At 37.0% G+C, this 24,771-nt stretch overlaps 3 protein-coding genes across 3 annotated transcripts in view; 1 reads left to right on the top strand and 2 right to left on the bottom strand.

Annotated features, from left to right (window-relative positions):
• Positions 1-2,594: 2,594 nt before the first annotated feature.
• On the bottom strand, positions 2,595-6,479 carry LOC108783551 (26S proteasome non-ATPase regulatory subunit 2). Its single transcript, XM_018552147.1, has 4 exons — positions 6,320-6,479; positions 5,221-5,951; positions 3,294-4,864; positions 2,595-3,015 (listed from the first exon to the last, which is right to left on the bottom strand). The coding sequence occupies exons 1-4, from the start codon at positions 6,395-6,397 to the stop codon at positions 2,714-2,716; spliced, it is 2,682 nt and encodes an 893-aa protein (XP_018407649.1). The 5' UTR covers positions 6,398-6,479; the 3' UTR covers positions 2,595-2,713.
• A 67-nt stretch (positions 6,480-6,546) lies between these two features.
• On the top strand, positions 6,547-8,883 carry LOC108783552 (probable ATP-dependent RNA helicase DDX49). The gene is given in 7 exon segments (XM_018552148.1): positions 6,547-6,730; positions 6,888-7,081; positions 7,481-7,708; positions 7,710-7,826; positions 8,053-8,225; positions 8,288-8,643; positions 8,728-8,883. Coding segments are annotated over 7 exon segments (1,278 nt in total). The 5' UTR covers positions 6,547-6,657; the 3' UTR covers positions 8,865-8,883.
• A 428-nt stretch (positions 8,884-9,311) lies between these two features.
• The window catches only part of LOC108783512 (uncharacterized), a 19,676-nt gene continuing 4,216 nt past the window's right edge, over positions 9,312-24,771 (bottom strand). Inside the window, exons 3-11 of the mRNA XM_018552088.1 lie at positions 22,117-22,261; positions 21,419-21,549; positions 15,538-16,052; positions 14,757-15,093; positions 14,232-14,644; positions 11,646-11,995; positions 10,576-10,886; positions 9,765-10,194; positions 9,312-9,668 (exon numbers count right to left, since the gene is read on the bottom strand). Of these exons, the coding sequence (XP_018407590.1) occupies positions 9,392-9,668; positions 9,765-10,194; positions 10,576-10,886; positions 11,646-11,995; positions 14,232-14,644; positions 14,757-15,093; positions 15,538-16,052; positions 21,419-21,549; positions 22,117-22,261 (2,909 nt within the window). The 3' untranslated portion in view covers positions 9,312-9,391. The remainder of the gene's footprint in view (positions 9,669-9,764; positions 10,195-10,575; positions 10,887-11,645; positions 11,996-14,231; positions 14,645-14,756; positions 15,094-15,537; positions 16,053-21,418; positions 21,550-22,116; positions 22,262-24,771) is intronic.

Here is a 24,771-nt window from a genome sequence, read left to right as displayed (position 1 = left end):
CTGCCGCGATGTCACCGAGTCACTAACCCTAACCTTAAAACTCACAAGTTACCCCATCGGTCCTGTTCGCGACTCGCGACTGATAAAAACTATCGATTGAGCCCGCCGCGGTCAAAAAACTCCAGCCGGTCGATTGTCACGACATCTTGCGTATCGTGATCGAATTATGACTCTTGCAACTTCAGATGCAGCCTTGACTCAGTCGGTTACTGATAAGATAAGTTGTGATATGTTGTTATTTCGTTAACGACGCAGAGTAACGCCGAGTGCGCGTTTCGCACTCGGCGTTACTCTGCGTCGTTAACGAAATCACAACATATTGAAAAAATTCTACGTCGTTCAATTATGATTTTAGAAAAAAACTTTCTTAACATTTTTTATGTGAAATTTTCTGCTCTTTCCATTGGTGGCATTGTTTTTATTGTTTATTGCTTTATTTAAAAGTTATTTGCAAAAAACGTCATTTTTGAAGTTATTTTGTTAAAAAAAAAAAACACACTACTTAAAGAGGTAAACTATTTTTTTCTTTATTTCTGATAAGCTAATGAAGCGATATCCGCAAAGTTTACTTTGCGAGGAATTTTTCCAAAGTCAAAAAATAATTGCACTCCACTATTTGGCCACCCCCCCGCACCCACACCGTCGTCAGAGATCTGCCCCGACAGTATAATCGTAGAAGTCGTGCGCTCCTCAGCAGGAGGGGAGGGGGGAGAAAGTTACTTTGCGTATAGAAAGTTCAATGTTTCTGAACAGAGAAAGGTGTAGAATTTCGTGTCTGACAACAATATATTTGTTTTGCAGTGTTAATTTCAAATATCGTGCATTCTGTTGGATTTAAACGATACCACAAGCGCATGCGCACGAGGTCAGACAGCATGAAGAAGGCATACTCATAAGTACTACATGTAGTCGGTATGACAGACTTCCACCATATCATTATCATTATCATAGTACAGAGATCTCTGAAACTGTCCTCCATTTGTCTAAGAGTTTGCACACCCTGGTTCACAGCGCGTAAGCGCAATACAGATAAAATTTCTGAGCTAATTAATCGATTGTTTATGAAAAAAAATCGAATCGCATTATGTGACTTGATAACGTGACATACACATGTAAGGAGCATCTGCCGACAGCGGTGGGTTGCTGAAAGATTTTAAAGGATAAAATTTTAAATTTCATCCGGAAGCGCGTACATCAAAATGCGCGCAATTAAGCACCTTTGATGTCACACGTCGAGGACGCAGAGTCTAAAAATGGCAGCGGACGTACGAATGAAATAGGTTAGCGTTAATTTTTTCATCTAATAAACGTCTGATATTTTGCACAAGGTTAATATAATAAATTAACACACATAACTCAAATTATATTTCGTTAATAACGAAAATTTTATGTGCAAATTAAAATTTTTTTAAATTTTTTAACTCTTTTTAAAATAGATAAAATATCGTTATAATTAAAAAAATTACATATGGTATACATTATATTATATTATAATACCGGTATATATTATATTATTATGAAATACCTTCTCCTACAACATGTTTAGGATCGCCACATCATGTTTTAGCACTTGTGACTGTCCATCGAGATATGGAAACGAATTACTGTTGACTGATAAAACTGAATTCACTGTCATTTATTTAAAAAGATAAGACGTTATTTCCTCGAAACATTAAGCATGTTTAAGCAAACAAAACAGTTAGCCTGTTTGTTTAGCAGTTGAACATGATTAGTTCTTACTTATCAATCACATTCGATCATTCTAGCAGCTTCGTCCAGCTTCAATACAGCCATTGTTTTAAGAAATCGTCACAATTGCTTTTTCTTTGTAGATACAATCTCAGAACATCAGAATTAAGTGATGAGTACCATTATGATAGTATCATATAATAGTGATTTATTTTATTTGCGATTTTTGATGCGTTAGATAATGTATTATTTTACTATGAAACTTTTCATATTATTATTATTATTATTATCAAAAGATAAAAATATTTTTTTATTATACTTGAAAAAAAAAAGCGTAATTTATAAATTGTACTCAATACAAAGGCCTTCCATAAATCTAAAAACATTTGATTAAGTATTAGCCTTCTAAAGAAGTATTAAAAGCAATTTTGTGCGAGTTTTACATATAAAAATATTTCAGATGGCTGCAATAAATGTATAAGCGAAGAACTTAAAGTGTACTTTATAAGTAGATAAAATAATAATGGATTATATGAATTGAGCAATCTAGAAATATGTAAAATATTAAAGTATTTTAGACATTATTTTAGACAGATAATATTATGACTTGCCAAGTATCTTTGTGACAAAGTAAGGCCTAGTATATTCAGATAGGTGTTATGTATTCGTAATTACATAGGATGTAACATAAGAGGAAAGATTCATTTGAAAAGAATTCAGTACTTTAAAGCAATTGACATATTATATTACATCTTGTATATAAATTAAGAGATTTAAAGTTGTTATTATTAAGTATAGAAAACTAATAACATGAAATATTTATGCTAGTAATGGCAACTTCCTGTTTGAATAAGTGAATTTTAGCCTAATGTTTGAAATACTGCCATCATCACGTTCCATAATTAAATCAGAGGAGTAAAGAATTTATTAATGATTAATAATCTAAGAGACTTATTTTTCCAAAATAATTTTAGTTAAATAACTAAGATCTTAAGTAACATTTTAATCGACAAAATTATTACGACTAAGGTATAAAGTCTGGATTCTTTCTTAAGATTACAAAACCTTCCATAATTGGTGTCAGTGGTATATACTCCTCGGTTGCAAGCTCCGCTCTCTCACCATATGCCAACAACACCGGAGTGGTGTGTGTTTGGAAGCCTGTGATAGTCTTCGGTTTACCCGCTTGGCCGACAACATCGACGGCAAGTCCGACTCTCACTGGTACAGCCAGTGGATTCAAATCCTCATCGAATGTTACCAGCATTCTGGGTTGCATTGCAGCAGCCAGCGTATATAAGAGATAATGTGAACGTCCGAGAATAACTGAAAGTATATATTATAACATTAATAATAGTAAGTCGTATCCCTGATATTATAGTTTTTAATATGAAAATCTGTAAGAATTTAAAGAATTACTGATTGATCAATCGTAGAGATATAAGAAAATATTCAAGATTCTTCTTTGTTATAAGGTCTCTGGAAAATGATTATCAAACTTGTTATATCTTCATGATAAGAGTAGCTTATCTGGTCGCTAGTAGTGAAATACGGTTATCGAAGAACGTATTTTTGCATCTATTGCATCAAGAATATATACTCACTATTTTTTACGTCCAGGAAACCGATCAACGTCGACAAAAGACCGGCTAGAGCAACAGGGCTGAGCAGTTGTCTGTCACTATGATAAGGCGACAGAGTGAGCGTGCCCTTCCCTAGATGCGTCAAGCCTTGTGCGATGCGCACCATGAAAAGATTGTTGGGATCCTTCGCGTGAAACTGAGCCAGCTGTCTTAGCATGGCGGCTAATCGCGCATTATTCGTGCCAGCGCCGACCAGTCCCATGGCGAATATTGCGTTGTGCGCTACCTCAGGATCACTGTCGTGCGAGAATTTTGACAGCGTATCCAAGATGTTTAATTTTGGATTCGATACAGATATAAGACCCAGGGCAAGCGGTACCGAACGGCGAATCACAGGCTCGCAATAACGCAACAAGTGGCCAAATGTTCTGTAAGCCATCTCTGCACCAATCTCCTCTCCCATGGCGATCAGGGCGATGCCAAGAACAGCGATAGCTTGTCTGGAACTGAGATCTTTCTCTTTCTCTTCCTTCTTTTCCTCTTTCTTGTCCTTGTCTTTACGTTCGCTTTTTTCCTCCTTTTCGTTGCTCGATTCATAGTGCTCCGAGCAAATGTGCAACAAGTGTTGGATCTTGAGGACATTTCCTGTGCCAGCATATGCACACACCTCCACCAATGTTGTCGACATCGACCTGAATGGTTCATGAACGATCTCTAAAGCTGCTATAATTGCTTCTGCCGCTTCCTGTTTGCCTAGGAAACACAATCCCAAACCAAGTGCTAAAAATCGCGCATATGTATCTTTGAGATCAGATTCCGACTTATCCATTAACGTGTGCATAATCGCCGTAGTAACATAAGCATTGCAAGAACCGGCAGCAACCATTCCTAATGCTAAACCAGTCATACCCAAAACTTCCCAGCTCGACTTGGTGTCACTGAGAACCGGTGTCAGCAAACCTAGCACACCTTCTCTGTTGGAGCCGGCGTACGCAATACCGAGACCGACAATAGCACCGATGCGCATAGTGTTGCTACTGTGCAATACGTAGTCGGAAAGTAAAGCCAAGGCAGGATCGCACTCGTTCCTGACGCCACAATTGACAATTCCACAGGCCAACAGTGCACCAGATTTGATATAATCTTCCGACGAATACAAATATTTATCAATCGGTGTCAGGCCGCCATCAACGTCCCATAGTAGGATCAAGCCTAGAGATGCGGTTGCACTTAGCATTCCGTGCTCCTTGTTTTTGTATAGCCATTTGTTACCGTCCTCAATTAGCAGCTTATCATGGCCAAACGCAGCATTTACAAAACCGTTGACAAAGCTTGCTGCAAGATTCTGCCGTGCTGAATCAACTTGGCCGCCACCAAATGGTGGTCGCGAGTTCTCCAAGTGAGATTTATAGACATCTTCAGGTGTTTTTGGTTCCATTATATCTAATTCACGTGCCAAGTTCAAGAAATGATTATTCAAATGAGAGTTAGACATTATCTCGAAGAGATCATCGTCTTCTATCGTAGCTTCGTGTAGTTCCAGGAAGATTTGCTGACGACCTAGCATAAAAGCTAGTTGCTTTTGTACAGAACTAAAAAAATTAACGTGAAGATTTGAACCTTCTGCTTGGAAAATATCAATTAAACTTAAATTAAATTTTGAGTAAAAATAAATTATTAACTCTCCGTTTGCAATTTGGATCTTTTTTGTCCAGCTCAAGTTTTTTTGTTTTAAACTTTTAAAAAAATTCAGAATTACTTTTCAAATTTTTTAATATCTCTATTACATTATCAAATAATTTTTAACTCAATCGTTAAAATCTTTATTTAATAAAAATTGAAATTTGAGCAAAAACAAGAGTCAAATTTGAGAGTGAAATTTTGCTTACTCTAAAACTAAACTGCATACGAAGGGTTAAATATCTAAACAAAAAGTGATTATACTCACAGATCTCGACAGTTTGTGAAAATCGATTCGATGAGTGGCAAATCATTCAGTTGCATCGCTAGCCTAATTGCTTGCGGATATTGGCCAAATTTACGATACAACTTGCAGGCGACATGTAGAAGGGTGCTGTTCTCTGGATCAGCTACATATGATACACAACTCGTAAGATAAAGGCATACTCGCTGATAAGCACTTTCATCAACATACTGTTCCAGTAAGTCCAATCTCTCAATCTCCATTAGGAGATCGCATGCTTCTGTTTCTGCATTATGTGCCATGTTGTAGGGTACAATCTCATGCACCAACGCAATAAGCTTCTTGTTTGTTGCTTCAACATTATCACCTGTTACCTCGTCCCATTCTCCTGCTAGTTCTCCTGACAAATGTCTAACATATTCATGTCCCCATTCACCTATTGCCAGTGCTGAACCTGTCAGCCTATATTTTAAACACTCCCGGCCCACGCCCATTGTCATTGCCAGAACGGAAATAACATCTGAACACAATTCCTTATTTTTAACATTGGTCATTTTTTCATGTATGTTTTTCATAGTATCATAGTGAGGTCGCATAAATTTCAGTGGCTTTGGAACACTTGTCATTGATGTTGTTGATGCACGAATATGTGAATGTAAGGATTCTAAGGCAGGATAATGTAGTTTGGTGTTAGCATCTTGCAAACGCTCCACGAGCAAAGTTAATTCTTCCTGCAGAAGCTTATCTTCTTCTGACTAGAAGACAAAGTCAAGTTTTTATTTTATATTATATATATTAATACATCTTTTTCTAAATATATTAGGTTGTATATTAAAATATACAATTAAAATATAAGAAAATATGAGTATGTTTTAAGAAATACACATTTATAAGGAGAAATCATTATTAAAAAAAAAAAACCAAAAGAAATTGCAAGGATAGCGAACTATTTAATAAGTTGTTATAAGACAAAGATAACTTAGTTAAAATTATAAAAAATGTTGAATTAATAATTCTATTTATATATTGACGTAGGAATTACAAATGTAGATTTAATCAACGAAATTAAAATGTCGCTGTTCGATAACAATACAACAGTATCTGAGGCAGGTTAATTTCTTACCAGTTCATTTTTATCGTCTTCTTTGCCATTCTTCACTTCTTTAACAGGTTTTGTTTCCGTTTTGATGCTTTCCGGCATTTTATTCACTTACTTTATACACAAATATACGAAACAAATAGACTATTTCTGCTTTAATTTTCTACTTTAAGATTTGAGGTTAAGATGAGTATTCAAGAGGTTCTGCGTTGAAGAAGGCATACTCATAGCATTACATGTAGTCGGTAAGACAGATTTCCTAACCTGAATAGTGGTCAACTTTAACATTAAATATCTCGGTTGAACAGTTAAGTTGAACAGTTAACAATGTGTAAATTGTGACAACTGACAACGTTTCCAACATGAGCGAAGAAGTTAAACATTTTTCAGATTTAAAACTAAATTCTTGGCTCCTTGCGCAATGCGAGTCTATGGGTAATTTTCTATAAAAAATAATTTATTAAAAGACTAATAAATGATACTCGATGTTTCATAAAAATCACAATTATTTGGTGATACTCAAGGCTAAACTTTTACAAAACTGGCAGTTTTACGAAATTGTACAGCTATCATTTGTTTCGTTTCTTTGTAGACTTAAAAAAGCCAACTCCTATTCAGCAGAATTGCATTCCTCGAATATTGATGGGTGAAGATTGCATAGGTTGTGCAAAAACTGGTAGTGGGAAAACTTTGGCATTTGCCTTGCCTATTTTACAAAAATTATACGAGGATCCATATGGTATATTTGCTCTTGTGCTAACACCAACAAGGGAACTAGCTTTTCAGGTGAAAAATTTTATTTTTGTATTCCATTTCTTTTTCTTATAATATAAATTGTTATATATTTACGAAATATATCAGGATATATTGGATTATCCTATAATATAATAAATTTAAATGTTTTGAAATAATAGAGAATAAAATTAATAATATTGAGAGAAGGCTCGACAATAATATATAAAAATTAAATTAGTGTAACGGGCAACGAGCCAAAATATTAAAAACAATACACTTCATAGAAACAAAGACAATATATTAAATTAAGAATAAATAATAAAACATAAGTAAAACAAACGTTTCGACGCCGATCGGGTCATTTTCAATGTTAACAAATTTTAAAATGTTAACGAAATTATTACAATAATAGAGAATAAATCTCATTATGATACTCTGGGATTATTTTAGATTGCTGATCAATTTGCTGCAATTGGCAAGGCTATTAATTTAAAAAAATGTGTAATTGTTGGTGGCATGGATATGATGGAGCAAGGATTAGAATTGTCCAAGCGGCCACATATAGTTGTAGCTACACCAGGTCGATTGGCAGATCATTTGGACAGCTGCAATACGTTCTCCTTGCAGAAGATAAAATTTTTAGTATTGGATGAAGCTGACAGACTTCTCGGTGGACAATTTTGATGAACAATTAAAGACAATATTTGCTGCATTGCCCAAGCAGAAACAAGTGTTATTCTTCAGTGCTACAATGACAGATAGTCTGGATAAAGTGAGGCAATTAGCTTCTGCTGAGGTATATTTCAACAACACAACTGTATGAAGGAATAAAAACCATAGTGATGTAAGTCACTTTAAATTTTTCTGCAATTTTTAATTTCTGATAATGTATAAAGTTTTTTTTGTATTTTCAAATTTTTATCAAAGTCACAATTAATAGACTTACATCATTATAGTTTTTATCCCATCCTTCCCTCTTTATATATTATATTCAATTGATAAGAATAAAACTTTTTATTTAGGTTTTTACATGGCAAGAGAAAGATGACTCTGGTATTGCCACTGTGAAGGAATTGGATCAACGTTACGTATTGTGTCCCAAAGATGTGCTCGATTCATATCTGGTAGAAGTAATTAGGATGTTTCGTACCACGAACAAGGATGGTTCTATCATGATATTCACCAACACTTGCAAGTTATAATATAAAAGTAATTATACATAGACCTAATAATATATCATTATTTTATTCTATTTAGACACTGTCAATTATTATCTATGACTTTGAATGATGTCGGATTTACAAACGTGGCTCTTCACGCAATGATAAAGCAAAAGGAACGTTTAGTAGCATTAAATAAGTTCAAGTCAAATCATGTACAGATATTGATTGCTACTGATGTCGCGGCGAGAGGTCTGGATATCCCCACAGTACAATTAGTCATTAATCATGTAATACCGAATGTACCAAAAGAATACATTCATAGAGTCGGTAGAACAGCTCGCGCAGGTCAAAACGGTTTAGCGATAAGCTTGATAACTCCAAACGATATAAAGTTGTTGCATGCGATTGAAGATGTCATAGGCATTAAATTAATGGAGTACAAGGTAGACGGTGAGTACATGTTCTGTTTTCGCGTTTTCATGTTTTTTTAAAGTAATTCAAAATTGCATCTGATTGTTTCTTAATTGATGCTAGACAAGGAAATCATTACAATTTTGACGCAAATATCAGTGGCAAAACGAGAAGCAGAAATTAAACTGGACGAGACTGATTTTTATGAAAAGAAAATGATCAATAAGCAAAAGAAGTTAATCTTAGTTAGCTATTCTTAAATAGCTTTTTTGAATAAAACGAAAACTTACTTGCAAGCTGAAATCATTTATTTGGATTATTTTTTGCAAAGTTATAAAAATCCAAAAGTTTTTGAGTGGCCGATTTGGCGTGGAATGCCCCATATATATGCATACATACATTGTTTCACTTAGAATGTGTTGCTGTGATATACATCCATTACTTAAACATGTTTTAAAATATTAAATAACACTTAAAAGTATATTACACCGAAAAAATATAGATTTTGTGTTATATTTTTGACATTTTTGTTTAATATAACGATAAGACGCACGAAAAAAATTCAATTAAGGTATATTTTACAAAAACAGACCTCCATTTACAACCTCCATGCATTGAAATTGCAAAAAAAATTTATTTTATTGATTACTTGAATAACTATAGTCTAATATTAATATGCAACAATAACGTACTTTTCCTTATTTTTGTTACGCGCACGCGTAATCATGAAATTGTATTTGTTTTCAATGCGACGATCTAGTAATCCAACGTTTTTTAAGTCGTAATATTAATCATTGGGTTCAAGTTTCTTGCTTAACGTGGGCAGTAGCTTCTTCAGCTTAGCAATATCGTGGCTGAAGCCCCACATGATACATCGGGTGTGCTCTGCGGTAGGCAAACCTCGGAATTCGACGTCTGTGTCAAACCACTGAATATGTTTCTCCTTTATGCAATTCACCAATTTCCGAAGGTGTTCATTCCTCTTCACATCCCACGTAACGTTCGACTCCGGAAATCGGACAGACCTGAGTCTCTTGTAGTCGCCGTTCGCCTCCTCATAAACACTGTAAAATCAATCACACAATGAGAATCTCATCAATAAATTTAATCTGATCCAATTTTTTATTTCTTCTCAAATACTTTTTTTATCACAAACTCACTTCAGGAAGCCATTATCTTCGATGTTGTACCGCTCAGCCAGAGGTTTAAAGGCCCGCACAATATCGATCGTTAGATAATTGAAGTTCTCCTTCGATCGGCCTTTCACATTGTAGTCAGTAATCCAGTTCTCGAAGATCTCAATAGCTTCCAGCATATTTTTGATCTTCTGTTCATCCTTTGTGCACGATATTACTCTCTCAGCTCGCTTCACCAGTCCGCTGATCGCGTGAAACTGATAAGATACGTCTCTGCCTTCTAAGGACTTGATGCTTTGCAAGGCTTTGTCCTTGTCCTTAAAACCCAGCACGCTCTCGTTCTGTTCGTTTTCTTCAGTTTCCGACGAACGCTTCGCGCATTTTTTCTCTGGCTCGCTATCGCTATCGCTATCGCTGCTCGATGAATTATCGCGAACTCGTTTAGCGCCTTTGCCTGGTGAAAATTATTTTCATAATTTTGTATCTAATTTTTTCAATACTTGAAAATAATTTTATAACTTTATAAAATTCTTCAAATTTTTAATAGAAACAATAAAATTGAGAATTGCTGAAAGGGTCTACATTTTTTCTAAATTTCTTCATATCCGTAAATTATAAAATATTCTAAGATTTTTTAAATTTCTTATTTTACAATTTCGAATATTTTATAAAATCTGAAATAAAGTTTAAAATATTTTTTGAGAAATTTAAGAAATTTAGAATATATATGTATAATATTTCACGGAATTCACATAAATGAAAATTCTAAGAAAAGCTGTAAACTTTCAGTATTTCTGAAGTGTTCCAATTCGTATAAAAATTAAAAAAAACTTACCAGGGCTTCGTTCTTCCTCCACGTCCATGTCGTCATCTTCTTCATTGAATTTTTCGCGCGCTTGAACTGCCAATTTTTTCAGCTTCGTAGGATCGGGACTGTATCCGAGCACGATACATTGCACATGCTCTTTTGTCGGTAATCCCCTAAAATCGCCTACGTCCGTCTCATACCATTGGACGTGCTCATTCTTGATCCTATCAATGATTTCCTTCAGACGTCTGTTCCTCTCGATATCCCACGTGGTGTTTCCGTTAGTAACTTTCACGTCGCGTAAACTTTTGTAGTCACCCTTCTCGTCGTTATATGCCCTATAGAGAATATCAGCTTATTAAGAAGTGCTTCGAACCTTGCGATGGTTTTTTATCAGGTAAGGCACAGTAGGGTAATCCTATACAGGGTGAATTTTTTATCTTGAAACTTTCAAATATCTCGAAAAATAAGCACAATAAGAAAAAATGTTAAGAATCAAAATTTCATCATTCCGAGGGTACATACACTGACGTTAAAATCAGCCCCCCCCACCCCGCCCCCTGGGCGGGCGACTTTGTTGATTAGTTAGCAAGGAATTAACGCGATTTTCAAATATTGGGTGCATTCAATGAACTCAACAGTTCGGAGAGCATTCGCTGTTATTGGTGTATTCTTTTAGATCTAATTTGATTAGATGGTCCAAAAGAATACACTAAATAACAGCGCTCACTCAACTGTTGAGTCTGCTGAACGTAGTCAATAAAACGCATTGTAGACTGTGTTCCATAATATTGACTGCCTATACTGAAAATCTATAATGCACGTAAACTACGGCATTTTCAGCACTGGCAGTAAATTTGGAACACTGCCGTTGTGTATTTATAATATTTATAAATTAAATTATTACTTCGTATAACAATAAATCTCCAAGGCACTAAAGAGGTGCAGAGAAAATATCCTTATATCTTAAGAACTTTCCTCGAACGTTCTTCAAACAAAGTTCTGTATGGGAACGATACCATAGGACTTCACTTGTCATTTCTAAGTGATAATATCTTATAATTATTATGACTTCTGTGTTCTATCTGGGTTTTCACCTGAAGAATCCGTCGTCCCACACGTCGTACTTCTTCGCGAGGCTGCGAAAAGCCTTGATCGTCTCGATCGGCAGATACGCGAGATTCTCTTTTCCTCGATTATTCTCTTTGTAATCCGTCAGCCAATCCTCGAAGATCTTCAAGGCGTCACGCAGATTCGTCAATTTCTCTTCGTCCCGTGTAATCTGGAGCGTTCTTTTCGCGCGATTGACAAAACTCGTGATTACGTGATACTGATAATTGACGTCACGGCCGTCCAAAATTTTCAGGGTGTCCAACGCTTTCTGCTTGTCCTTGAAACCCATGCCCCCTTCCTCCTGTTCCGAAGATTTCGTCTTCATCATTTTGATCTGTGCAAACAAATTTTTTATGCTTCAGTAATCGCATAGCATCTGAAAAAAATATGTGATATTAACTTAAATTTTTTTATATTTACTTTATTCTGTTTACTTTATAATCAATTGTGAGATATAAATTACGTTATACAAGTTTTCAAATTTACCCTCGTAGTGCACCCTTCTAACAAAAAGGTTTAGAAAGTTGGGAAATATTATAACGTATAATTATAAAGGGTAAAATTGGATCATAAAACGTTTTTTTAGACAGTGTGCTGTTTGGAAAGCTACTTTATATGTATAACTTTTATTTTTTGTTACATTATTATTTTTGGAGACAGTTTTAGTATATTTTTATTTTCTGCTTAATTCTTTCAGTTTTCAATTTTCGATACCGTATGATAAATATCGTATGAAAAAAATGTAGGAAATGCGAGAACATGAATTATTCATCAGTGATATGAATATTAATCGATTTTGGAGTAACGCGATTATGCGCGTTTACTGCGCTAATCATTTCCGATTGTCACCGCTAGGAACTCAATAAAGACATGGAAATGATGAATTACGCGTTAGCAGTATTTGACATCGCTCAAAGTTAGTTTCGGGAAACTGGCGATGTGCATGGAGCAATCGATTAGGAACGGCACAGCCAATCATCAGAAGAGGATGCGCCCAGAGGCGGAGAGACAGTCAATCAGAATGCAAAGCGCGTATGTCGGTTTTACCGTTGACGTAGTCCTCGGATTATGGAAGCTACGAAAGGATCAATAGCGACTGCGGGCGATGGTTTAATCGTTATATTTGGCAGCCGCTGTTTGTAAGTGCGACATTCTTGGAACAACGTGTGACATTCAATTCTATTATTAAAATTACATGAAACGAAGTCTTTCTTAAACCGAAAAATTTTGTTTTGTAAATTGTTTTGACAAATATCTTAACGAAGTTAGTTTATTGTTCATTTAAATATATATTATATATATATATATGAAATTAGAAAAAATGGTATTTATGACGAACTAAATAAAATATTGACAGAAAAACGGCTGAAGTTGAAACAACAGATATATTTATCAACAAAATTTGTCTTCGAGTGATGCTTTAGCAATACGAATTCTTAATTTATATTTATACTGAAAGTTAATAAAATACTAACAGAAAAATGACTAAAATAAAAATAAAACAGCAGAGATTACTTATCAACAAAATTTACATTTTAAGTGTATTATTTGCATTTATAGTGCGTTAGTATTTATTTGCATTTTTGGTGGTTAAAGTTAAATGAAATGACAGAAATACTTACCAACAAAATTTCACTGCTGCTAATTGCGTTGAATAATTGCACAGTACAATCTCAAGTTATGCACAAACTAACAAAATTAGTACACTCGTACAAATCCGAGATGCTATTTCTACTCGTGAAGCGTTCTTGTTAGTTTTTGAATCGCAAATGTTGACGGTGACTACGAGCCGACTTATAAGTCACCGTTTTACTTGTCGGCAAAACTTCGTCGCACGTTAAGGTAGGACGATCGACGAAGTGTGCGAGGGAAAGTGAAAGAGGTCATTATAAACACGGTTGATTCACATGTGTCAGAGCCCGAAATACATGCGCGATTGCGCACTTACATCACATCGAGGACGCGTAGAAAGGATGATCTATTCTATGACTTCATATTTGTTGATTTTTTGGAATAAAGAATTCTCGTTTTGCAACGTGCGAAACGATATAAAGTTCCACAGCTGCCACATTTACTCCATTTTATTTTTTAGTTTCTGCTCTTAATGAAACAGATTTGGGATAATCATGTTACGTCGAAGTCGCATTATTCTAATTTACGCTCGATGAGTCATGAATTGTAAAGTAAGAAGTATCGAGTTGTAAATAAAAAGTATTAGTCATGTATGATATTTTTAATAATCGTCCTATTGATAAGATTTATTTAATATTTATAAAATAAATTACAACCGCGATAAACTACTAGAACACGCGCCCAGTAACAGTCGGAGATAACGCATTGGCGCGAATCGGAGAGAATTCGCACACACTCAAATAGATTTAATAATTTATATCTCCAGGAAGTGTCTGATAAATCGGCGCGGAAAAATAAGTACTATATTTACAATACCACGTACATAGGCCCGTACGACTCGGAGCCTCGCTCCGTTTGAATCGTCAAGAATGACCGATAGGAGATCTTCCTTCGAATAATATGCAAACAACAGATTCGATCACATTTATTTAACAGACACAGCTTCCGACGCCTAAACACGTGTACGGAGCTTGGTCGAGCTTTGAGTTCGCCGCGCCGTCCAGTATCGAGGATTGCGACGGTACGGTCGAGGCCGGTAATTGCGATCTCTGCACGTTGTCGTAAGGTATCGACGCGGATTCCCGTTCCCTGCTGGTACTCTCCGTTTCCTGGGTATACGAATCTCTCGCTGGTGGTTCCTGTGCCTTCGAATCGAATGCAGCTTCGTGTGACAATCGACTGTAGTTGAGGAAGGTCTCGGTGTAGCTCGGAGTCGCATGATGATGGTGGTGGTGGTGATTGCTACCATACTGATGAGGGTAATGGGGATGATATCTGCTTGATGGCGTTTTGAAGCCTTCGTTACCGCCAAGATATTGATGCAAATGATGGAGACTGGAAGACCCGTACACTGTATGGAAAGTAATTCCAAATTAAAATATTAATTTCTTGTAAAGACTTTACGCAATTAAATGGGTTTTATGGACGTTGATGGAATAATCAATGTCGATGAAGTCTAATACCTGCGGCGGTATTCGAGTACATGGCGAAAACCGCGTCGCTATACCCCGCTGCGGGATGCTTCATCAAATCTGGAACTTCGTTGCCGCCCGCTCCTTTCCCAGACACCGCATGGCTCCGTACCATACTACTTGGAACTTCTCCGCTAATCCCCGAAGACGCGCCGGTACCGTACGCCATATTGAAAAGCGCTTCCGGATCGCAGACGAACTTGTACACGTATCGTTCGCCGGCGACCTTCTGCATTATGCCCTTCTCATAATAGTATCTCAACGAACGGCTCAACTTGTCGTAATTCATAGCCGGTCTGTTTTTCTGAACGCCCCATCTTCGTGCCACCTGCCAATAGAAACGTATAATAAGTATCTAATAAAAGACATAAAAAAGTTATAATTTTTTATAATAATTCGTACTCTTATTTCAAAAATGTGACACAATTGAATAACTTCGAATTGTCAATCACACCATGAATAAATTAAATAAACATCTTTATCAAAAAGTGAACTAACTTAACTTCATATTAAAAATCGTTAAAATTATCATCACAATTCAAAAAGGGTAATTTTTAAGAGTTGTAAAACAAAAATGACATTTATCATGTTAATAATATATATCCCTTTTACGGATATTTTTGATTAGTCAATTATTTTCTGTCAAGTTGAAAAACAGTTCTTCCCCTTCCTGAGAATTTTTTAAGTTGTGTCACTTTTAAAGGAAGGTAGCTATTGTGAAACCCAACTAAAAGTTAAACAAAACATTTTTTCAAGAGCGTTTTCTACGAACCTCCTCCGGCTCGATCAGTTTAAATTCCATCCCACGTCCGGTCCACGCGATGCAAGGCGCATTCGCGGGGTCATCAAGTAAGGCTACGAGGAACTGCCACAATTGCAGGGAACCACGTCGCTGTTGCTGATAACCGACAGTGACGTCGCTCCAAGCTGACACGCCGGTCGCAGACGACGGCCTCTTGTTGATGTGATCCGGGTTCCAGGTCGAAACGGGCGAGCCTTTCTTCTGATAACAGCCGTTCTGCCGGTCCCAAGACGAGCTCCTGGGATCTAACTGCGTGCCTAGTTCCGTCCAAGTCGGCGTGCCGCTTCTTTTCGCATAAGCTTCGGAATTCCAGTTCTCCTGTCGTTGCAGAAAGGTCTCGGAGGAAACGGTGAAGGTCGACTGCCATTGGGAAGTCGAGGAAGAAGCGCTGGCCGGACGACTGGGTGGCGGTGACGATCCTCTGTGATCCCTTGTCACGTTTCCGTACTGTTGCTGTTGACGTTGTGGATAAATTAGGTTGTTCGCTGTAAGAAGATGCAGCGTAATCCTAGAATCGCTATCGTCTGTGTATATAGCGGTAATTTAATTTTAGATCAGTAAACGTTGGTCCTCATTGGTTCTTTAAGTTCGATATTTTTAACTCTGATTTTGTTTAATATATTTTGCTTCTTTACAGTAATATACATTTTGTTTTGTGTTAAAATTTGTTCGCTGTTACAATCTTTAAATTTTTAACATATTTGAGAATGTTAATTTAATAATAATATGATTGTGCTATTTAAAAATTTTGTGTTAAAATAACAATTGAGTAAATAAACAATTAACATAAAGATAATGTATTTTTAAATGTAAATTCTAAGATATAAATTTATAAATATTAATTTTTAAGACCTATAAGAACGGATTTACACTTCAGCGTGTAAACAAATATTTCGAGTCCCGGCATCTCTGCAATCGCATATAAGACAAAAACGTCACAACATAAGACGCGAGGAAAAGCATCGGATTATCCGCGGGTGTTTTTTTCCGCGCAGAGGGGAGGGAGATAGGGAAGGCGGGCGAGAGGAAAGAGTCGAGGAAGAAATTCTCGAGAGGACAAAAAGCGCGTTCCGTATTACCGATTGCACTCACGCGCCGGACCGGTTGAAACGCTCTCGTCACACAAATATCGGCAGGAAATTGGTGGATATTCAAAGCCCACCGGGGGCTGGAACCCGCGATGGTGCCCCCTGAAATATCGAAAGCCGAGAGCTCGCGCGATATGTATATTAATCGGGCCGCGCTCCTCTCACTCTCTCTCCCTCTCTTACTCTCGGGGGCTGCCAACCCCACCCCCGTCGACGTCGCAGTACCGAAAGAGCCATTCTCGGGCCGTAATCCGGTTACGCTCCAAGTCGCGCACAGGGAATATTGAAAAATTGAGAAGCCGCGCGCGTGATCGAGGCGAGCACCGATAAACGTTGCTGCAGCGACGCCGAAAACGGGAGGAAGCAATGTGACCCGTTCCGTCGGACGATGCATCGGTGAAAATTATTTTTTAAATCTTCTCGCGTGGATGGAAGTAGTAAGTCGCGTGAATTTAATTCGATTTAATTCAAATCGTTTAAAGGCCTCAGCACAAAGATAGTTGTAATGAATGAAACGTACATGAGTCGTAAATCAACGCGCAATGTTTTGGTCAACCTACAACTACGTTCTATGACTCAATTATGGTCATCCTTGTGTTTAGACCCCATCATGGAAAGAGAGGAATATGGAATCCACGACGATATATTCGACGATTGCTAAGTTTGTTATCGCGGAATTAAGATTCAGAAAAGTCACCATAAGTTAATAATGTAGATCACGTACATTTGGATCATCGGCCTTCTCTATCTTCATTAATAAGGTGACAGAAAAATTTAGTAACAGTTTTGTGTTTATCAAATTATTATCCAGGTTAGCAAATAATTATTTTTTGGTTTCCACCGCACATCGCGATGGAAACCGTGGCAAATTTTGTGGTATCTATTTCGACAGATACATCTTGGATGGTGGAAGGTAATTTTATTGCACACTTCCAAAAAAATGTTCACGTATATTGAATGTGTGAGACAACCACAAAGTCATCTTTTCGAGTAACAATAATGAAAAAACGATTACGTTGTCGATATCAATTTTTCGTATGTAAAAATATTTTATCATCCTGAATCAAAATAAAGTCATTTTATCTTTTCGTTGACTTTGATGTATTCTTTAGATCGGATAACGATGTTTATTGATATTAAATATTTTATTACCACTTAGGTGATATCAAATAATGTCAATTTGCCACATCGGTATTACAGTCATGTATATTAAAGAAAGGAAACAATTCTGCGAAAGGTTAGTTAGATTTTATTAAATATTATAGCATAGACATCCAAGGGATATTTTAAAGTTCAAAGGATGTCTCTAAGGATATTCCTGGGATGTCTCTTGGATAAAGAAAGCTGCGTGAGAAATAATACTGTACTAAAAGATTTTCATTGTTGATAAATTAAAAACCTTTCCTATTATCTACTTAGGAAAATTTATCCATGGAAAGATACATAGTCATCGTTGACGTATGCATTTTGAAGCGCATTAAAGCTTGTATTAAAGGTGACTATTTTTAATCTAATTATTTTAATACTCAAGAGTTCGATTTTTATAGATAAATAAGTGTTATTAACAATTTGATAAACACAAAGCTTTGTAGCTGTAGAATAAACATCAAACTTTTTTGTCATTCTGTACGTGACGAGGTGTATCGATAGAGAAACTCGAAGTCAATTGTGCCTGCGATCGCTTTGCCTCAACTCGCGTTTTGGCGAACGTAGAACGAATGTCGGACGGGAAATCGGAAGGGAACCGAAAGCTCTGGGGCCAATCTGGCACTCTCTCGAAAAGCGAAGAGAGAGAGAGAGAGAGAGAGAGAGAGAGAGAGAGAGAGAGAGAGAGAGAGAGAGAGAGCGGCGCTAGGGGGTGGCGAAAGGGTTGACCTCAGCCTGCGAGCCAGAGCGCGGGCCAGAGGCTTTGCGGGTGGTTTTAGATTAAAATTAATCGCGAGCTGATGAAACCGGTGGCGATGTACCACCACCGAGGGAGGCCGGAGAAGGGTTGAATTCAGGACTGGTCATAGGGGCGGCGGAACACGACGGCCGGTGTGGCGGTAGCAGTAGGGTGGGCTCGGCTCTACAGAAAAGAGGATGGCTTCCACTCTCGTCCACTCTCAGACCAGGAGAAACGCGCATTCTGCCACCGTTGCTCTTCCTCCCTTTTCCGTGCTCTCTCTCTCTCTCTCTCTCTCTCTCTTTCTCTCTTGCTTTTTCTCCTCGCTTCTGCCTCGCTGATCCTCGAATTCCGGCATAGTGCTCCGTTAATAATGCAAGCTCTATTTTCCACCCACCTGACGAGCGGCGGAACGTGACGAGAGCTCGCCTTGTCCTTTCCCGAGTATACGGGGAAAATACTCGTTTTGCGTATTCCATCTCGTCGCGTGCCCAGAGTACGCTTCTTTTTTTTTCCCTCTACCGGTCGAAATATTTACCGCGACACGTGAATCAAAGATTAGATCTGAATGCGAATGGGAGCTCCGCTCGGAATTCGCTCGGGCGAATTTTCCACGTACGCGGAATACGAGAGCGCGAGAGTGACTCTGGGCAGAATAGACCGTCGCGATCTCTGTAATCCACGTAATCCTCTGCTCGTATTAATTAGTGGAACTGTGAAACCAATCGGTATCCATTAACCGGTTATTACTATTCCGATCTCGACGTATCGCTCCCCGAATTGTTTGTTCCCTCTAAACGAGATGATCTCGATTATCTCATACCTTTTCTAAATATTCCTCTACCGATATCGCCATTTGGAAATTTATAATTGGAAACTTTGTGTTAAATTTAACACATTTAACGTATCTCAAACGATCTATTCACTCTTTTTTTATGTTAACTTATCAGTAAAATTAACGTTTATAGTACGTAAAATTAAAACATTTTATTCATTTATATCTTACAATTTTTAAATACATTATTTTTATGTTTATTATTTTATGTTCATAAATTATTAATTTTAACGCTAAGAAATGTTAAATATCAATTTAGCACAAAAATTTTATTTGAGCGTTTTAATTTAACAAAAATCAACTTTAATGCAAATACAAAATATTGTTTATTGTGCAACAAATTTTTGCAATACGTTTCTGCATGAATAAATAAAGCGTATGCCATCATTCGATTGTTCAATTTATTCAATGCATTTTTACTTAAAAATAAAAGATACTGAAATAGTCATACCTTTTGGCGGATAAAATGCAAGATGAGTTTTTCCGTTTGAAAAATAAATCGAGTGATCGTAAGTAGATTGCGGGATATCGATACTGGCGATAGGGAATGTATCCTATTATTAACCTAAACTACGTGTAAATAATTAAAACGGCTTAATGGTAGGGAGAATTACGCGAAGAGAAGCACGAGCATAATCCCAGGTGACTTGGTAGTAGGCGGGTAACATCGCGTATACAGTGTCGAGCCATGGATATATATAGCGTAACCAAGTTCCTGAAGGATTCGGTTCGCGATTGTATGTGTGCGTGAATAAAGGAAGACTAATCGGTCTGATTACAAAGCATGAGCTTGCAACCCCTCACCGACTGTACCTTTTATATGTAAACGGGACGAGTAGCGGCGATGGCTGGTGATGCGTATTTTCGCTTTTGGTTTACGATCTATTAGATAATGAAAGTTTCGATAGAAAAATCGTATTAATTATTGTCGCTGAAATATCACTCAATGGTTTGTACTGTGTATGTTCCGCGCAATTTTCTGTCATTGAAACTTAATGAAACGACCATAACTTGCGAATGGATATTCATGTAGGTGCACCGAAAGAACGGTTTTTTTATTATTAGAATTTACAGTTTAAAATATATTATTTTTATGTTGGTTGTTTTGTAAATTGTATTATCTTAACATTTTAAGAAATGTTGAAAAATTTTAACAAGAATCGATTTTAATACAAATATAAAACATTTTTTACTATGCACAATAATCAATGACAAAAGTTTTATTATTAAAAATTTCTGAATTCTTCGTTTAACGAATAAGGAAAGGATTCTTGAAGAGCTCAAGCTAGAACGTAATTACTAAAGACACTATTAATCTTGCATCGAAAATCTTCTCTGCACTACACGGTTCACGAGAGAGAAACAGCTTTCGACTTACGTTTTCCCTCGGGATCTCTAGCACTTGGCGTTCTTTTCTTTCTTTCGGTAACTTTTGCTGGAATCTACAAGACGCTTACCATAGCTTTTTGACTTGAAAGCATCGTTTAATTATTCAATTACGCATACTCAGTCACGCGTGAGTCCAGTGCATTAGTCTCGTGAACCTCGCAACAATCACAGGAAATGTTGGTTTTCATACAAAAGTAAATCATCATTTTAGTAAATATTTCGTAAAATTGCACATGCAAAATGCAGTTTATATAATAAATAGAAAACAAATTCCTTCCGGACATTTTCAATATTTCTCGTTGATTCATTGTAGTTTTCTTCAATTTTTGTGGGTACAATTTTAACGATTGCAGAGAATAGACGCGAGCAACAATTAACAACAGCGCGGACCGATCATTATCGAGCTGTTTCGTAGCCTTAGGGCCCTCAAAGAGCTAACCGGAAGTCGAATCGATTAATGGACAACGGTACCCCCGTTGTACTCTCCGATTATTTATGGACTCTATGGGGTAGAATAGCGCCACGTGGATCCCTTTATGCTGGGATTTGTCACGGCGATGGATTTTCGTACAGAGATAAAACTCAGCGAACCACGCTGACTTTTCTTCTTCTCGATAGTGACTAAACGTGTGTCATTGCACGAATCTCTCTTACCGTTCTCCTGTGACGCTGCGGATGATATGTTCGTTATGGGAAGTGGGTCTACGTAGCTTCGATCCGTCGGTTCTTCCTTCACGGCAACGTCCTTCGTATTCTTACTAGCCGATCCGTTTATCTTTCGATTCCTATGAACAAGTAACACGCAAGATTTCGTTTTACATAATTTCGTAGATTTGCGTTTGACGAATCGCAGAATATTTCTTTCTTACGTTTGATTTACACGACGCTTTGTTTACTAGCAACTAAAGCTAGTTTTCTAATGAACCAGAAAATAACTAGCATCTAAACAAATATTCTGTAAATTATATTTTAGCTGCTAATTTTCTAAAAAAATTATGCAAATTATTTAATACCATAAAAGTACTGAAAGATTTAAATAAAAAGAGCAAAAAGTTACTGCATCTAAGATAAGAAAGATTAAAGAAAAAAAGTGACAAACATTCGGTCAATTTTTCATTTAATGTAATATACGTATAAAATTATATTTTTTAGCAGTTAGTTTTATAATTCGCTTAAAATTAGCTAAAATTAGTATGCTATAGTTATTAATAAAAAAAAGCATGGCATTAGGCCTTCTTTGCGAGGGAAGTAAATAAAGTGTATAGATATAGTTACCTACGTTGACAAGTCTCTTATAAATCGTGTCATTTTATTAATGCAAAAGAAAGGAACGAGTTTCATCTCGTACTCACCCAAAGCAACGGTCCGAGTTGATTTCGAGGAAATCGCTATTTTGATCGTGCGCGACTGGTACCGGGGTAGACTGATACTGAGGATGGTAATTGCCATTGTCGCCATTTCTTGTACAATTGCTTGACTCTTGCTTCACGCTCGCACCTAGCACAAGCGAAACGATTGTATGAAACAATTAACTGTCGCAATCCTTTCGCGACGTATAATCTTCTTTTTATCGCGATATTAATGTCATGATCGAGGATAACTTTTACAGTCTTGCAAACCCCCCCTTCCCCCCCGCACTGAATATCATTACTGTTTACTGAGTGCGTGGCGTACGATCCTTTTCTTCGGACGATTCATAGCCAAAAGAACCGGCGGAGCGTCAGGACATAACGGCGCGTGTCGTACCGGAAGTAAAGACGCATCGTTGTAACAACACGTGAGAGGGAAGGTGGGGTCTAATGGGGTGCCGACGATTTTCGCGAGGGCGAGGGCTATAGCCCCAGTAAATCAAACAGGCTCCCGGGGTCGTGGGAAGCATAAGTCACAAGCCTCCGGCAATAATTGTATTTGTAAACATTGGAAGTTTACTGATAGGAAGAAGCGCGTCGGCGCGCCAGTTGATTGAATTATCTCGACATCGTATCGTCCATGATCTCGTAATAATTATTTTCCATAGCTGGACTTCAACAGGACTTTGCTATGTAGAAAACGAAATGTTGAAACACACGCTTACACGCGTTTTTAGCATTAAATAATTAAAGGTTTCCTACAGGAATCAAAGTCTATTTTTTTTAATATGAATTATTTTTTTAAAATATGAATTTAAAAATATGACGCCACATCGTGAATAATTTGTTCCAAGAATCAAACAGAAAATGGAAAGTATAAGAATTTAACACTTGTAAAGAACATTTTTGTGTTAAGAGTATATAATAAAATTCTGTAAATAAAAAATTATATTTTACACTACAAATAATGATTTCTTCGTCATTTTTAATATTATTATTAACAATATTAAATGAAATAGATCGAGAAGCGTCTAAGACAAATAAAAAAGAATAAGTAAGCCTTTTCGATCAAAGCAGATCTTATCGTTATATAAATATATAAAATGTTAATTTGGTTTGCTGGAACACAAACATATAAACTGAAAAATAGTAATCTTATAATTCAATTAATTGTTCGTCAATTAATAACACTATTTACAGCATCTTAAAAATCTGTAAATAACTTATTACAAAAATTATCTTAACTAGGATTTATACCCAAATAATACTGTTAATACCTTTCATTAATTAAATTTAAAAAAATTAAGAGTATTATTGCTTAAAGATATTAATATATTTCTAAAGAAAACACTTCTTATTCACCATCAATTAAAAGAAGTAATCTTATTTTAGATTAAAGTAGATCCGGGTGTTTAATAATATTTATACGCAAATTTATTACAAATACATTTTCTCAATTTTATAAACTGTGCACCGATTTAGTTCGTCGAATTTCGACAAAAACGAAATCGTAAACTGAAATTAAAAAATATTAATATTCGTAATACTTCTCGTTTCCAACATTATTCGTCAATTCAGTCTAAAAGTAACATAAGAAATTTAGGAGCACCATTGTTCAAAGATGTCGGTGCTCTGTCTCGCGATGTTTTACATAAGGACCTACGGCTGCGAGTACATACGAGCATGTATCTCTTCCTAAATGCGTCGCAAGCTACATATAATATTACGCGGAAGATACGCGGCCTGGGAATTGCGTGCGCGTTCGCTCGTATGTGTGCATGTTGGTGTGCATATAGACATTAGCTAGCCCCCGATTCCCTCTGGGTGTTTGCCCGCCCGGTTGAAATGTTCGACGATACGTTTGTTCAACGCTGCTCGACGCTGAATTACACGTATCGTGCGTCGCGAATTTTGCGCCCCGAAATAATGTAAACTGCGGCCCGTGCGCTTCACATGAAACTTCGAAAGAGAGCGTTGGGCACAATCCACTGTCTGCCTCGCTTATCATAATAATGATTTGCAGAAACGGCGCGGCGCGGCGTATCGATAGCGACGTCGTTAATAAGCGACATCGATGGGAAAGAGAGAGGAACGGAGGGAGGGAGACGGGAGGAAAGAAAAAAAAGAAAAAGACGGAACGAATCGCCGCTGGCTTAATATAAAGTGCTTACTCGCGTAATCCGATATCGATGATCGCCGAGACGCCCCGTGTTGATTCTTTCCGCTCTCTGCGCTATACGCTAAAAAGAACTGTGCCCGCCGGCGTCTTCTCGCCGGCTTTTAATAAAGGACCGATATTGCATCCCATCGCTGCGAGGCCGTCGCGATTTTAACAGTCGCGATTTACGTAGCGGGAAAACAATTGAACGGTTCCCGCTGTCCGTCCGCTATCCGCGGACGGGTGCAAAAAGGCCGTCGTCGAGCGGGAAAACCGCAAACGCGCGCGCGCGGAAAGTGTCGACGGTTAATTAAACATGCACGTGCGGTGTGTAGCGTGTCGCTAATTGATTCGCCGATTACACAACAGTTACACGTTAAATTGAGCGAGTGAACGGGTCGTTCGATAAATTATAATAATATCATTTTTGATTATTCAAAAAAGTGCTTGTACTCTCTCTCTCTCTCTCTCTCTCTCTCTCTCTCTCTCTCTCTCTCTCT

Source organism: Cyphomyrmex costatus, unplaced genomic scaffold (genome assembly GCF_001594065.2).
Source record: "Cyphomyrmex costatus isolate MS0001 unplaced genomic scaffold, Ccosl1.0 scaffold154, whole genome shotgun sequence".
NCBI classification, from domain to species: Eukaryota; Metazoa; Arthropoda; class Insecta; order Hymenoptera; family Formicidae; genus Cyphomyrmex; species Cyphomyrmex costatus.
Note: the sequence above shows the minus strand (reverse complement) of the source record. Positions and strands in the feature narration are given on the sequence as shown.